The following is a 14,644-nucleotide window of genomic DNA, read 5'->3' as shown; positions in this document are numbered from 1 at the left end:
GAGTGAAAAGGCCAGGAGGATATGGACCGTGGGAAGCACAGTTCTTTGTATTCTCTTCTGAGATTGTAAAGCTGCATGTAGGGGAGACAGGAAAACCTAACTACTGCAATCAGAAGGCCTTGCGAGTTAGGGCTTCATGGCAGATTTAACATCATCACAGCAGATGTGACCTCCAGTGGCAATGGTTCAGATGATGAAGACTCTTCAGAGGAGATGATGTACCCAACACTGTTTCCTGGCTGGGGCAGGAGCATGGCCAAGGATGAGACTGCTCCAAGCACGAGTAAGGAACTTGTTTTCTCTTTGGATGGTTTCTTCATTTTCCTTTCATACCTGATGTTCCTCCTCCATTGCCACACACATATTATGTGAAAATTGGATGATCTCTTCATTATCTGTTCCTGCAGAAATATCTCTTTTGTGATTGGAAAAATTGTCTGAGCTCCATATTGATAAAAGTAATATCTCTTCTATCACTACTTAAAATTACCACCTCATTTTCATGCCTATTCAAATGTTTTCATTCACTCCTGATTTTCAAAGAAGAAAAAAGCTTTTCTTTCTTTCTATTAATTTTTTTTAAGTGTTAAAATAATTCTGGTTCATGCTATGTATAATCTACAACTATTAATACCAGACTTCCTGTATGTGGAAGGAAATGTTCAAGAATAATTTGAGGAGGCCAAACCCCAAGTGCCTTTTTCATTGGGAATTGTCAACAAAATGGTCTCATATTTGCAACCTTCTACACTCTTGCCATACTGTCTTCTAACATCACCTCATTTGTTTTGTGATCTCAGATGTCTAGGCATGATCCAATACAACAAATGAGATATTTTAATACATAGCTTTATTTTTCTGATACAAATAGTCCCACAGTCATCATCTGATAACTCTTTTCTAATTTAAAAGCCATCCATACCTGAAATAATTTTCTTCTGAAAACCAGAAAACCACCATATGTGAACATTAAAGCCAAATGCTGTGTTTCGCTGAAGCACACGCTCTGGTACTTTACTTTATGACCAGGGAACAGCGCCAGCCCTTGGGAGTTTTGTAACATAGAAGTTGCCATTAATGACTATACTCTAATGCTCTTATTTGTACAAAGATAACAATCTGTTCTATTTCTGTAATTTTATTTAATTTAAGTACATCTTAATGTATCTGTTCTCTGTGCTCTTATTTATTCAAGAGTGTTTATAAATCACTGTTTATAAGCATTTTATTTTTCTGCAGATAGTTCAGTAGTGGCCTTTGCTTTTAGAAGAAATCCAAAAATCAGCAAATCATCTTGCTTTGGGGCTTTTTATTATTTTGCCTGTGTTTTGGTGTTTCTGGTTTTAATTTATTTATCTTTGAGACTCTGCATTGGTAACTTATTCCACTGGTGTATTGCATTCCAAATACTTTCTGTGGCCTAGTGGTGTCTGCATGCTGCATGGGGGGAAGTGTATACAGTCTCTGATCATAGACTCTTGTGGAAGGTTTATTTCATCTTTTTAATTGTATTATAACTTTCTTGACTAATATTGGTGACCTGGTGGTTGTCAAGGCGCTATCAGTCTTTTGGTGTTCATCACTTTTGAGCTCAATGGTGGATATTCTGGCATGGTACATTCCGGGTACTTCTTGGATTCTTAGCAAGCATGTTTTACATGTATTGAGACATCTACCATGTTCCTTAGGTCCAGCACTATTCGTCAAATGTGAGTTTAAATGTCTATAACTGCTGTAATGGTTTTGCATTACATCTGCTATACATTATTCTTCTCTTGCTTGTTTTCCCCATTCTTCTTGGGAAAATGTGCGTCTATTCAATGTGAAGAAAAGAACAACCGGTTTGGTGTAAAGGGATTTGATAAAAAGAGTAGAGAGGCTATATTTAGGATGAATATCCATTTCCCATTGCCTTTATGGCATACATGAACAATGGTAGACTTAGAGCATAGTCAGTGTTCAATCCTCCATTGTCCCAACAGCTGTGGACTCACAACACGAAATGCTTCTGGAAATCTCCACACAAGATCATTGGAATCCCACCTTTACAGATGAAGAGGAGCAGTATCCTAGCTCTTCTAGCAGGGGTAAAGAATCAAGCATTTCAGATAATATTAAGATTAGTGACATAAGTGCAACACTCATGGTGCAGCTGTTCGTAATTCCCATACCATTAGCCTCAGTTCAGTGTAATACCTTTACATTATTTGTACTAGAGCCCCCAGAGGTGTCATCTATCCGTCATTCCAGGTCTATCTTTTGCATCTAAAGTTAGTTAATTGCCCCTTTTTCCTCACATTTCTAGTATTTTTAAATTTGCACTGCCAGTAGTATAATAGAACTGAGCAGACTGTAACTTCTGGTGACCCACCTTGGTGGGAAAAAAAAAAAACCTTTTTCCATTTCAGAATTTTCAGTTGTAAAATCTGAAGACAAAAGACAAAAAAGGGAGCTAGTGTTTCAAAAACATGAAATTTTCCTCCAAAGGATATATACTATGTCCAGATGAATGTGAACATTTTGCCGCTAGTGCCAGTAACCAACTGAGATATCAAAGCATTCAAGGCTAAAAGCTTCCATAGGCAAAGGCTTACATAGTGCATTCTCAAGCTATTTTTGCTGTGTCTTTCTGTTTCTGAGCTTGTTTCGAACAGCAAAGGTTTATACAATTGTCATTAGAACGAGTTCTGTAATCACCCAGAAATAATTTTTGTGGTAACTTTCATTTGTGACGTGTTTTTAGATCAGTTATATTCATACATTAGTTAATATTAACTCTTTTTTTATAAGATAATATAGATGTATTAGGTTTAATTTAAAAAGAATGGATTACATTTTCATGAGTCATCATCATCATCATCATAAGAATATTTCATTGCCTGAATGCATAAATTAGTATTTCTCCAGTTTTTCTTATTTTGGGAAGTAGCATAGGTTTCTCTAGCTGGTTTCTCAGCCTATACAACAAGTCCAGCTCATTCTTTGCATACTCTGATTAAGGACCTTTGCTTTACCTTTAATATACCACTCATGGAAATGTTTGATACCTAAGGCAAATATATTTCCGGCTGAGTTCTAGTACTCATCTTGGGTTTTCTGATGTATCTTTTCCAAACCTGTCAATGTTCAATAGAAAACCTCTCTTATGGTGGTGGTACTTTAGCTGCTTTCTGACTGCATCTTGTCCTGTGTAAGCAAGAGCAAATTAAAGAGTGAGCAATGAATTTCTTTTATTGGTAAGAGCTTTAATTATTTTTAAGTTCAAAATAAGTATGGTTATCAGCTTTGAATATATGAACCTACTTATTTCATCTTTCCAGTCTCAGAAGAAATTGCAATTTCCTTGGAATCAGCTTTGTAATTGTGTAATTGAGATATTTACTTAAAAGAGAAAGTTCATCCATTTTTTTCACTTTAAAACCCCAGAATACACAGACTCAACAGTTACATTAGTATTCATGAATAATGAAATAGAGGTGTAAGCTGTAGTTTCTGTGTGTTCCTCTGCTGCTTCTCCAATGTCTTTTCTTTTCCATTGGTCACTGGGATCCTTTCTAGCCTGCTTAAATCTTCTTCTGATCCTGGTGATGGGTTTGTGTCATAGGGTTTCCAAAGGACTTCTTTTTCTTTCATCTTTCATTTCACATCATATCCAACAACAAAAAAAAGCCAAAATGCAAAAAACCAGGCACCTTTGTTATTAAACCATGATATGAGAATGATATGACTGATGTTTGGTATTTTGATCGATATTGATTCAATCATCATCTTATCAGCACTAGTTACAAATGAAAATGAAAAACATCAAGGACCAACCCAACATCCACTATCACACAGCGTTCATTCTGGAGGGATCAGTCAAGAACAAAATCCTGCAAATACCACGGCGAGTATTGAACAACATCAGTTTACTGTTGCAGGTGAAAATTATTTTGAAAAGGAATCTTCTCATACAGGTAATATTACAGGTCACATTTTAGGACATTATCAGGGCTTTCTAAAGATTTACTTTTAGTGTTTTTTTTTTTTTACTAATATTTTTTGCATTCTGACACCGTAGGGCAGGCCCTGAGAAATTCTGACGTTATATTATTTTTTAATTATTAAAAATAATTTTAATTTTTAATTATTCTTCAGACCTTTCCCTAGGTAGTTTTTTCCCTTCTATTTGGCTTGCAGGTCAAGACCTCTAGTATTGAAACCTCCTATAATTTTCTCCTACATTTTGTGTTGTGTATCATGCAGTCACAAGCTTTTAACTAGCTATCTACCAGGGTTTTATCTGTAGGAAACAGAGAAGGTTTAATAATGTCTGTTGTATATTTCATTCATCGGGAGCTATGTTCACTCCCCTGTTGCAAGTCATTATCGGACCTGGGATTTTTTTTGTTAATATGGCAATTATATCTTAAAAAAAATATCTAAAATGTCTACTCACTTCACTTTCGAGCTGCGATAGTATGGTACTGGTGATGAAGGAAAGAAAACAAAGCACAGTATAGAATAAGAAAAAGGCATCTCTCTTCCATTTGTTGAATCAATTGAAACATAAAAGACCAAATTATGCTTTAAAGCTAGAAACTGAAAATTTGCATATATTAGTTTCTTTTCCTGTGAGTGGATCAAACTTACTAGTTAATGACAGATGTACTGCCAACAGTCATCTACTATTGCAGATTATTAAATACAGGACTCTGAAGAGAAGCGTATCACAATCATAATTTAGATGCTGTTTCTATTTATTCAACTAAATGGAATCTTATTAGCAAAAGTTTTGTGTTTCAGTAGTGCCTAAGTGCCTAAGTCCACATTCCTCTAAGATATCAAGCCCAGTCGTGTCATCACTGTCCTTAAAAAATCTGGACATGCAGTACAATGCAATATGAGGTAGAGATATCTATGTAAACACTGTACTATGCCATACTTTACCACACTACGCTGTACTATACTACACTACACTACATTATACTACACTACTATAGCAATATGTAATGGCCTAGTTGCAATTAAAATTGTAACACACTGTGGCAAATTTCTTCTTGAATTGAAGGGGCTAAAGAGGGTTATGCTTCCTATAAGATTTGGGTACTCTTTTGCTGGACTATCTAATAAAAACTACAGATTGGTTGATATGGATAAGTTTTTTCTAAATAACTGCAATATCAAATATTCCCCAGTTGAATACTGTCTTATCTAGTGTGTGCACTTGTTCACAAATCTGCAGCATATGCTAACATTCCCCTTTGTCATGCTTCCTTGTCTATTTTCCTGGAGATGCTGCAACTAATAAAGCAGTGACATTTCAAAGGCGAAAAATTGGATCTAGTCAATGCACTCAAATTCTGTGAATAAAATCTTACTGATGGGTCATATCCTTGCAGTTGTTTCTAGCTCTGAGGTTCTTAATTCTGAATCAGTGGATATTGGTTTGATGTTCAGCCAAAAATAAGTCAACAGCAAGATTCAGAGAAATACTTTTGAAAAACAATAAGATACCTTGATTCTGGAAAGCATATGTTTGGTTTGAGGAAGGAGTTGGTCCTACTGATGACAGTAGGCACTTTTCTAAATATAAAGCAGGATGAGAAGCAAATCTACTTTACTTCTCTTTGCCATTAAATGTAATAGACATGTGAGCAAGGCCTGTCATAGAGACAAGAACCGAAGAGGAGAATAATATGAGAAATGGATCTTTATATACTGAGTTCATAATTGCTTCACCATCATCATAACAGCTGTGGTCTCCACCCCTGGGGCCAAACAGAATGACTCCATGCAAGACCCACGGGTATATCCAGGTTGGGACAACGGAGAGGACTATGCAACACGGCCTGCTATAATGGACAGAACTATTCCTTCCAGAGAGAACAATCATGACAAAGACTCTTCCACTACAGGTACTAGTAATAATGTCAGTTATGTATACTGCATCACTTCTATCTCTCAGATGGCCTGTCCTGGAAATATACTGCATGAGCTTGTAGACAGGGATAATTACTAATCTCTTAAAATAACAACATAAGTTGTAGAATGACTAGTTTTCTCTGCGCTCCATCTGGATGGTGGTGAGAGAAAAGGTTTCTATTTTAGCTCTGTATAGAACAATAGTTCTTTTCTTGCCAACACCACTTTTAGTACTTTCCATTCCTTGGTGAAGCCTGGCTGTGAAATTGCATCGAGATCATTACATAAGTTATATTAGTTCGTGTTGCCAAACTGTCTTTATCTTAAAGTTGAATTCATACCTATGTATATTTTTACATCAACAGGTTAATGCATTTAATTTGTGAATATTCATCTGGGGAAATAGTGTTGTTCTTTTCATAGATTTTATCAAAATATTTGTCCCTATGGTTCACAGAATGATGAGAGAAAGGAATTTACAAAACTGGCATGACACAACATCATGATGCAATCTCATATAACATGCTATTCATAACATCAAAATAATGTACTAAAAACATGATATGATCTCTTCTTCTGAAGATCGTCACTGGAATCTGTACATGTAGCCAATGTCTTGCTCCAACATGGTGAGCGTAGTGGTTAATGGTCTCTCAGAAGCCAGTGACAGGGTGGAAGAAGGAGGAGAGGCCTCCGTGTCTTCTCTCCTCCTTCTGTGCTTTGAATGAGGAAGGTGGACGTGCTTTGTGGCTTGCTGTGGTGCAATATGGAAGTACAATGTGGAAACCATATGGGTGGTGGTTTTGTGAGTGCTCCGTTTTAAAGCTGATCATGGCACCATCACAGAGTCTGTGGAGGATGTTAACCAAGAGAGAGCAACCAAGGAGCCACTGGCACCTGGCACTCCACCTGGAAGGGAAAGTGAACAAGCGAACACCACAGATGGTTCCCATGTCAGTTGGATACCTGCAGTTCTTCCAGACGCTGAAGACCATCTTAACCGCTTGCAGACCCCTCTTACTACTAGTAAGGACAATGAATTATAACTTGTCACCACTCACAGTGTCTTGAGTAACTTTGTACAGTGCCTGTAGGAAGGGTTCTTTACTGTCAGTATTGATACCTGCGATGTAAAACATGCTGTAACAGCACATGGCAGTGTCCCGGAAGTTGAGGCTCTGTAGTCAGCCTGGGATACAGGTCAGGGAATCCTCGTGACTGCTGTCTCTATGTCTCTTTGTCCACTGTCCTTGGAATATTTTTTATTAAGTAAAAAAAGTAGACGAGAATAGCAAATGAAAATGTCTCTTCAAAACCTTAAGAAAGCAGTGGTTGTCCTGTACAGGACAGGTCTCTCTTCTCTTATCTTTTTGAGTTGAGAAAAGGGTAACAGTGGTTTAAGGTGATCAGGAGACTTGAATGAGATGGGAATGGGAAGGTCACAGCAGCACACAGATGGAATTCACAGCTGATTAAATAATTTATATTTAAATCATCTGTTATTAACCATCATAACAGCTGTTGCCTCTCCTGATGACGCCCACCACAAAGACCCAACTGAAGCACCTCTGCCTTCAGATAATGAACCAGGACAGGGCACTGAAGGCATCAGGAATCCCACAGATACCCCAGGGGATGAAGTCCTCCACAGGACCACAGCCAGTATAATCAAAGATGGTTATGACTCTCCTCTGATAGGTACCAGTAAGAATAATGAATCATACTCATTTCTCATGCCTGTGGGAAATGAGGCATTATTTCTTCTGAAACTTAACTCGTTTTCCTGTCTTTCTCATCTGCATTCTTGTTGTGAACTTGCAGTGCAAATATTTTTAAGATTTTGTTGCACGTGAATATCCCAACAAGAATTGCTACCTATTTAAGGATATTTTTCCCTGGATGCCCTGTATCTTATGTCCCCTGACTTTGCTCAGGTTTATTTTTAGTAGATGGGAATACTGAGAAAGCAACTGCTTTGTGGAAATGGCCAGAAGTGTAAATAAATCATAAACTTAAATATAGCTTTTCATGTCTTACTTTTCCTGGTCTTGATATTTCCACATATTCTCTTAATACATTAAAATTTGAAATAATTTACTGGAGTTTGTTCATGTAGTTTTGCAAGGTTCTAACTTTATTTCCTAAGCACTTCATATTACCCAGTTAAAATTATCCCAGTTCAAAATAGTGATTTTTTTATATAATACAATGTAATATTATTTATTTTTATGACATCATAGTACTTTGGAGCTTTTTGCATCTTTCTTACATTTTCTAAAAAAGAAATTCAAAGCAAAATTAGCATTTATGCTTTCCCTTCTTCAAAACTCATTTTCATCAGATTTATTTAGTCTGCAACATTTAGAATTTGCCAAAGAACTATGAAAGCTAAAGATTGTATGAATTAAAATACAGTCTGTGGATTAAAATACAGTTGTATTCTCTACCCCCTACTCTTATTTTCTAAATATGAATGAGATTTGGTAAAGCTTCACAGTTCATTGTTTGTTACGCTTATGTGGTTTGACAGATCAGTTGCAAATATGAAAAACAAGTATGATTTAGCAATTTATTAAAATGTTTTAAATTTAGTCATTCTAATATAATCCCTGTGTAACAACAGGAATTCTTATAATTATTTTATTATGAAAATAATATTACTATTTTCACCCTTCTAAGTAGAGTTTTGAGGTATTTTTGAAACTAACACCTAAGGCTGCATTGTTTGTTAATGCATATTTCAGTTTATGGGTTTGCTTAGCGACGTTAACGTTCAGTAGAATAATTTTAAATTGATATAAACTTTATTATTAGGGTGTTAGTGAAGGAACAGACAAACCAAAAAATATGACATATACAGAAGACATTCTTTGCTTGTGGGTTTTGTTTTTTTTTTTTTCTTCTCACTACATATTCTACATCAGTGAATAAATAAAAGACTAGAGATTGCTAAATTAAATAAAGAGGAAAAAATTTGTGAGGTAGGATTTTTAAAATGTCTTTGAAGTTAACTTAGCCATCATCACAACAGTCACAGCCTCCACTGATGTTCTGGTACCAGAAGATATAACCCGGGAAACATGGGCAACTCGCATCTTGGTAACAGCTGTTACCTCTCCTGATGATGCTCACCACAAAGACCCAACTCAACCACCTCTACCTTCAGATAATGAATCAGCACAGGGCTCTGAAGGCATCACAAATCCCACAGATGCTCCCAGGGGTGAAGTCCTCCACAGGACCACAGCCAGTATAATCAAAGATGGTAATGACTCTACTCTGATAGGTACCAGTAGGAATAATGGATCATACTCATTTCTCATGCTTGTGTGAAATGAGACATTATTGCTTCTGAAGTTGACTCCTTATCCTATCTTTCTTATCCTGGGGATCTACATTCTTAGTGTGGACTTGCAGTGCAAAAATCTGTGATAGGCTCTGTGGACAAGGTGTAAGGGACTCTCTGCTGGTATACATGGTGGTTTCTGTCCTTTGCTGAAGCATGTTTTTGGGTGACCTGCTAACTGTTCTGCAAGACATGCACTTTGGTGATTCTGAATCCCTAGCCTCGTCTTCCTTTCTTGTGCATCAGTGGGATCAGGCTTGATATGCTTTGGCACCATGATTGGTGTGGTGGAGGTGCTCTGGTAGGTTAATCAGATGACTTGCTCCTGTGACTCAGCAGCAGCACCATCATAGGGGAGAGATACTGCGGTGGTGAGTGCCGTGCAGTCATGGAAGAATTACATTCTATATATTCTGCCATCATTTTCTTACTTCTCCTCACCTGTGGATTGCCAGGAAAGACTGACACAAGTCTGGCTGCAGTATGGCCTCTCACTCCTGAGTTACATGGTCAGGTTGTTGCTGCTGTGGTCTCTTCTCCTGAAGGTCTCCCCTCTCCATGTGTCACTGGGATCTGTACATGTAGCCAATGTCTTGCTCCAACATGGTGAGCGTAGGTATGGTGGTTAATGGTCTCTCAGAAGCCAGTGACAGGGTGGAAGAAGAAGGAGAGGCCTTCATGTCTTCTCTCCTCCTTCTGTGCTTTGAATGAGGAAGGTGGACGTGCTTTGTGGCTTGCTGTGGTGCAATATGGAAATACAATGTGGAAACCATATGGGTGGTGGTTTTGTGAGTGCTCCGTTTTAAAGCTGATCATGGCACCATCACAGAGTCTGTGGAGGATGTTAACCAAGAGAGAGCAACCAAGGAGCCACTGGCACCTGGCACTCCACCTGGAAGGGAAAGTGAACAAGCGAACACCACAGATGGTTCCCATGTCAGTTGGATACCTGCAGTTCTTCCAGATGCTGAAGACCATCTTAACCGCTTGCAGACCCCTCTTCCTACTAGTAAGAATAGTGAATTATAAACATTTTAATTTATCCATCAGTAAGTTATTATTGTGGACGACGGCTATTGTCCAAACCCATGTGTACTAACAATAATTGTAAGTTGTTGTCATTAGTGTGATTTCCTTTTGGAGTTTTTTAAAGTATAGAACCTTCTGATAAGATGTCATAAAGGGTATCTCTTCCTACTAAAAACACTTGCTAAAAGGCTGTAAATAGTTGTTTGCAAATAACCTTGTGTTATCAGTATGTGGTAATGCAGCTGTTGAAGTGAAGAAACCTAAACTTTCTCCTCATGCCCATACATTTGTGATAACATTTTGCCTTTCTTTACTGTTACTGGGTTGTAACAGACATTTCATTTGAGAGCAGCTTTTTTTTTTTTTTTTTTAAAGGGTTATTCTTCTGATAAAGTTAGTACATTTAACAATAACAGTGTTTGCTTATTATACTACTTGTAGCCTTTGGGGTTTTTTTGTGTGTGGTCACATGCTAATTGTATGCAAAATTAAGGGACTTTTCCTTATTTCCAGATGTAGTTTCCATATAATTAATCATCCTAACAGTAGGGGATTTTTGGTCTTTCTCTTCCAAAAGCCACTAATCCAAACACTGTTTTCATGCACTTTCTTGGAAGGTAGTGGAACTATTCCAGGGTAGAATTTGGCCAATGCTCTGTGGACATTCTTTGCACATAAGCAAGATTATGTACCTATGTTTTTACAGCATTATACAGCAAACACTTTAAAGATAATTTTGTTATTAATAATTAATTAATACATTGTGAGATGGAATGTGGCCTGCGGTTTGTTTTTTTTTTTTCAAAAATTTTGTATAAAACCAGTAAATTCAACTCCGTCCACATTGTCTGGTTATTTTGACATAGCTATATAAGTATAAATGCAAAATATGTATTTGATAGAATTTTATTGGAAAGATAAATCTGTTTTTCATAATGGCTTCCTACTACATCAGACTCATTTCTTGACTTTCACTGGCCCTGTTCACTTAATTAATCCAAGCTTCCTCCTTAATTTTATGTGCAGGCATTACACACTATGAAAATATTTTTACTACCTTTTTGTTTTGAGCACGTAGAACATATAAGAACTGGTTTGAAGATAAGTTTCAATGTAAATATCTGCAGTGAATCTTTTCATTGTACGTGCCCTGGCAAAAGTCTCAAAACTTTACCTTTTCCATTTACTTTCTCTTGGTGATTTTTAAAAACACAATATAAGGGAATTACTAGGACATTACCATTTTCATTAAAAAAATTATTTATTGAATGGTTCATTTATTTGTAGTGTTGCCCCTTATTGGTGTAATGGAATGGAAAAGATTCATATATTCAGTGTATTGGCAGATTATGGTTAGAGGCTTTCGCTGAACAGATGGGTGGTTTGATGCACTATACTACTTTGTTTCACTTGCTTTTTCCTACAGCAGTGTTTAAGCTGTGGTCTGACATCACACTAAGTGTCCAAGTGTCCACAGAATAAAAAATCAGTCCACTAAAGGAACCCGAAAAATAAGTGTTCATAAAGAAAAAAACTCTAGTATGTTACCAAAATGAAATGTAGGGAGCTTTTGAGGATCCCTCCCTGACACTTGCAAGCACCTTCCCAGAGCCAGAACAGCAGGGGACACAACTGAATCCTGCTGCTTCTTCTCAGTGCTCAGGGGGAAAGCAAATGTAGCAGTTCTCGAAGCACACACACTTTAATGAATGTCCAACTGCCTTTCTGTCCTCTGTTGTGACAGCACCAAACAACACAACAGACAATAAGTTTCTTGTTAATAAAAATAATGAAAACATCTGGAAGATTCGTGAGCTGTTTCCTGGCAAAGCAAGAGGGGACAAATATTCTTCTTGGGTTTGTATTCACCAACTGTTATTAGGAAAGGGGATCAGAAATGCTGGATAGAAATTAGTTCCAATGTGTGTTAAAGAAAAAGAACTTTACAGCTGATTAGAGTCAGCACTTAATTTATTCTATAAGACTCCAGAAGAATGCAAAGAGGTGGAGATCTGTAATATGTTTTTTTGTAGTGCTAATGAAGTAATGAAATTACTGTATCTATATTCTGCTGATCATTTAAAACCATTCAGAGAAGTACCATTCTATTTGATGAAACCCTTAGAGTTTCAACATTCAGTTTTATCCTGCTTCGGAATAGAATTAATAGTTTCAAAATTTCTCCATATTGGTCATTTTAAGTTTAAATAAAAGAGTTTAGGTTTAAATAAAAAAGTACAATTCTCTCTCTCTCATTTTCTCATTCTCTTTTCCCCATGGAACAGACAAGATGTTTTGTATGACAAAAGCCTCTTTAAAAAGTTGCCAACACTCAGGTCTTTACATTTTCTTTAGAAAATTTCTAGGCAATCATAATCACATTTTGGTTCACAAAAAAAAAAAAAAAAAAAAAAAAAAAAAAAAAAAAAAAAAAAAAAGCATGAACTTTCCAGAACATGTGTTTTTTTAACTGTGAAAGTCATATTCTTTGTACCTCGCTGTTAAATGCTCACTAAGCATATTTGGCCTAATGGATAGGTTTTTTTTCATTTCTTTAGGCTCTACCGCTGGTGTATATGGTAATGAAGGATCACACAAGGGACATTATGAATCCACTACTTTCCCTGGAGAGACTGCCACAACAAAAATAGATTCACAGCCTAGGTCAGCCCGTGTACCAGGTAGGTTTTTTGAAGTCATATGTTTTAAAAATATAAGTACAGAATTGTATTCATATCAACTAAAGTAAGAGGTGAAAATGAGGTCAAGGGATTAAGATTCAAATTATTTTTATAAATTGATAGGAAATCAGGCAAAATTCGTTAAAGATCTATGCACAGTATTGCATACAGTTCAGTAAACATGATAGCTGAGACAAGTGTTGCAGAATAGAGCTTACAGAATAAAACAAAATAAAAAGAAGCCAACACCATGATACAGTTGCAAAAGAATGCAAATATATTCTGGGACATATTAGCAGTAAAGTAAAGTAATTTTTAAAACAGAGAAAGTAATCATCCCATTCTACTTAGACCTAGCAAGTCCACCAAAATGCAGTACTTACAGATGATAACAATGGGATATTTAATCTGAGTTGGCCTGTGTGTAGCTGAATGATGAAAACGTATTTGATTTGCACAGAAACATTCTGTAAAACGAACAAGCACTCATTTAAAGCAAGAAAACAGACTGACAATTTAAGGAAAGTAGAGGAGATTGTGTTCTTGCACTTATATGAAGTGGCAAAACTACATGAGATATGTTAACATGCTCTTCTCCCCTCCCTCGTCTCTCCCTGTAGAATGGCTGATCATAGTGGCTGCTCTTGTGGCACTTGTATTGATTCTTGCAGTCTGCATTGCTGTTAACAGTCGGAGAAGGTAAGGTTGCACCTTTCCATTTTCAAAACACATTGCCTTACTATCTTCTTCCTTGAGAGGCTCCAAAGCTTGGCCAAAGAGTAGAAAAACATAATAGAGGAAAGAGCATCCTCTGCAACGCTCTGTGACTTGGGGTGTGAGAACCCAGGTGACTGCACAGGTCACACATCAGCCTCCACACTCACATGGAATCATGTGAAGTCAGTAGCTTTATAAACCATTTGGTCTTGGAAATGGAAATTAACTGTATGTAGAAATTTCACAGAAAATTAATTCTTCTCTATCTGTTAGTTATTAATAGGAAAATCCTGTTCACTGAGAGAGAAAACTGAGAGATGAACACAGTAGCAACTACAGCATGAGCTGAGTATAATCTTCCAATCTTCCACCATTAACAGTGTTGTCTGTGTACAGTGTGGAGGGCTATATTGGACAATTGCTATCACAGGATTAATCAGTTCCAAACAAAAGTCAGTATCACAGCTGGCAGTCACAAGGATACATTCTAACATAGCTATCAGAGCTCTCAATAGCTTTATTTACTCTATTTTACAGATGAAGAAGCTGAGCAAAGAAAAGGTGCAGTGATCTGTGCAAAGTTAGCCAGGAAATTTGAAAAAACCCTAAGCTAAAGCATAGGCTATAGAGTTCTTACCTCTTTCTTTTCTTTGGGGGCTGTTCTGAGGTTAGATCTCAATTGTCTTCAACAGCTTTTTGCTGCTTGAATGTTAAAATTGAGCCCTTTAACAGAGTAACTATTGAATGCTACTTGAATGCTACTTGAATGTTGAATTTGAACTCTTTTTTTTTTTTTTTTTTTTTTTTTTTTTTTTTTTTTTTTTTTTTTTTTTTTTTTTTTTTTTTTTTTTTTTTTTTTTTTTTTTTTTTTTTTTTTTTTTTTTTTTTTTTTTTTTTTTTTTTTTTTTTTTTTTTTTTTTTTTTTTTTTTTTTTTTTTTTTTTTTTTTTTTTTTTTTTTTTTTTTGT

General features: G+C 36.3%; 1 protein-coding gene across 4 annotated transcripts in view; it reads left to right on the top strand.

Annotated features, from left to right (window-relative positions):
- Positions 1-14,644, top strand: part of CD44 (CD44 molecule (Indian blood group)) — a 53,216-nt gene that overhangs the window by 33,781 nt on the left and 4,791 nt on the right. Inside the window, exons 7-14 of one of the 4 annotated variants that reach the window (XM_027882211.1) lie at positions 1,983-2,087; positions 3,777-3,956; positions 5,736-5,897; positions 7,423-7,608; positions 8,936-9,190; positions 10,080-10,259; positions 12,838-12,960; positions 13,581-13,659. In XM_027882211.1, the coding sequence (XP_027738012.1) occupies positions 1,983-2,087; positions 3,777-3,956; positions 5,736-5,897; positions 7,423-7,608; positions 8,936-9,190; positions 10,080-10,259; positions 12,838-12,960; positions 13,581-13,659 (1,270 nt within the window). Of the gene's footprint in view, positions 1-1,982; positions 2,088-3,776; positions 3,957-5,735; positions 5,904-6,750; positions 6,931-7,422; positions 7,609-8,935; positions 9,191-10,079; positions 10,260-12,837; positions 12,961-13,580; positions 13,660-14,644 lie in introns of all 4 variants that reach the window. The other 3 variants (XM_027882212.1, XM_027882209.1, XM_027882210.1) reach the window with 3 other exon arrangements.

Source organism: Empidonax traillii, unplaced genomic scaffold (assembly GCF_003031625.1).
Source record: "Empidonax traillii isolate 1590-97213 ecotype Southwest subspecies unplaced genomic scaffold, ASM303162v1 scaffold103:size1334136, whole genome shotgun sequence".
Taxonomy (NCBI): domain Eukaryota; kingdom Metazoa; phylum Chordata; class Aves; order Passeriformes; family Tyrannidae; genus Empidonax; species Empidonax traillii.
The sequence above is the reverse complement of the archived record's forward strand: the minus strand, read 5'-3'. Positions and strand labels throughout refer to the sequence as shown.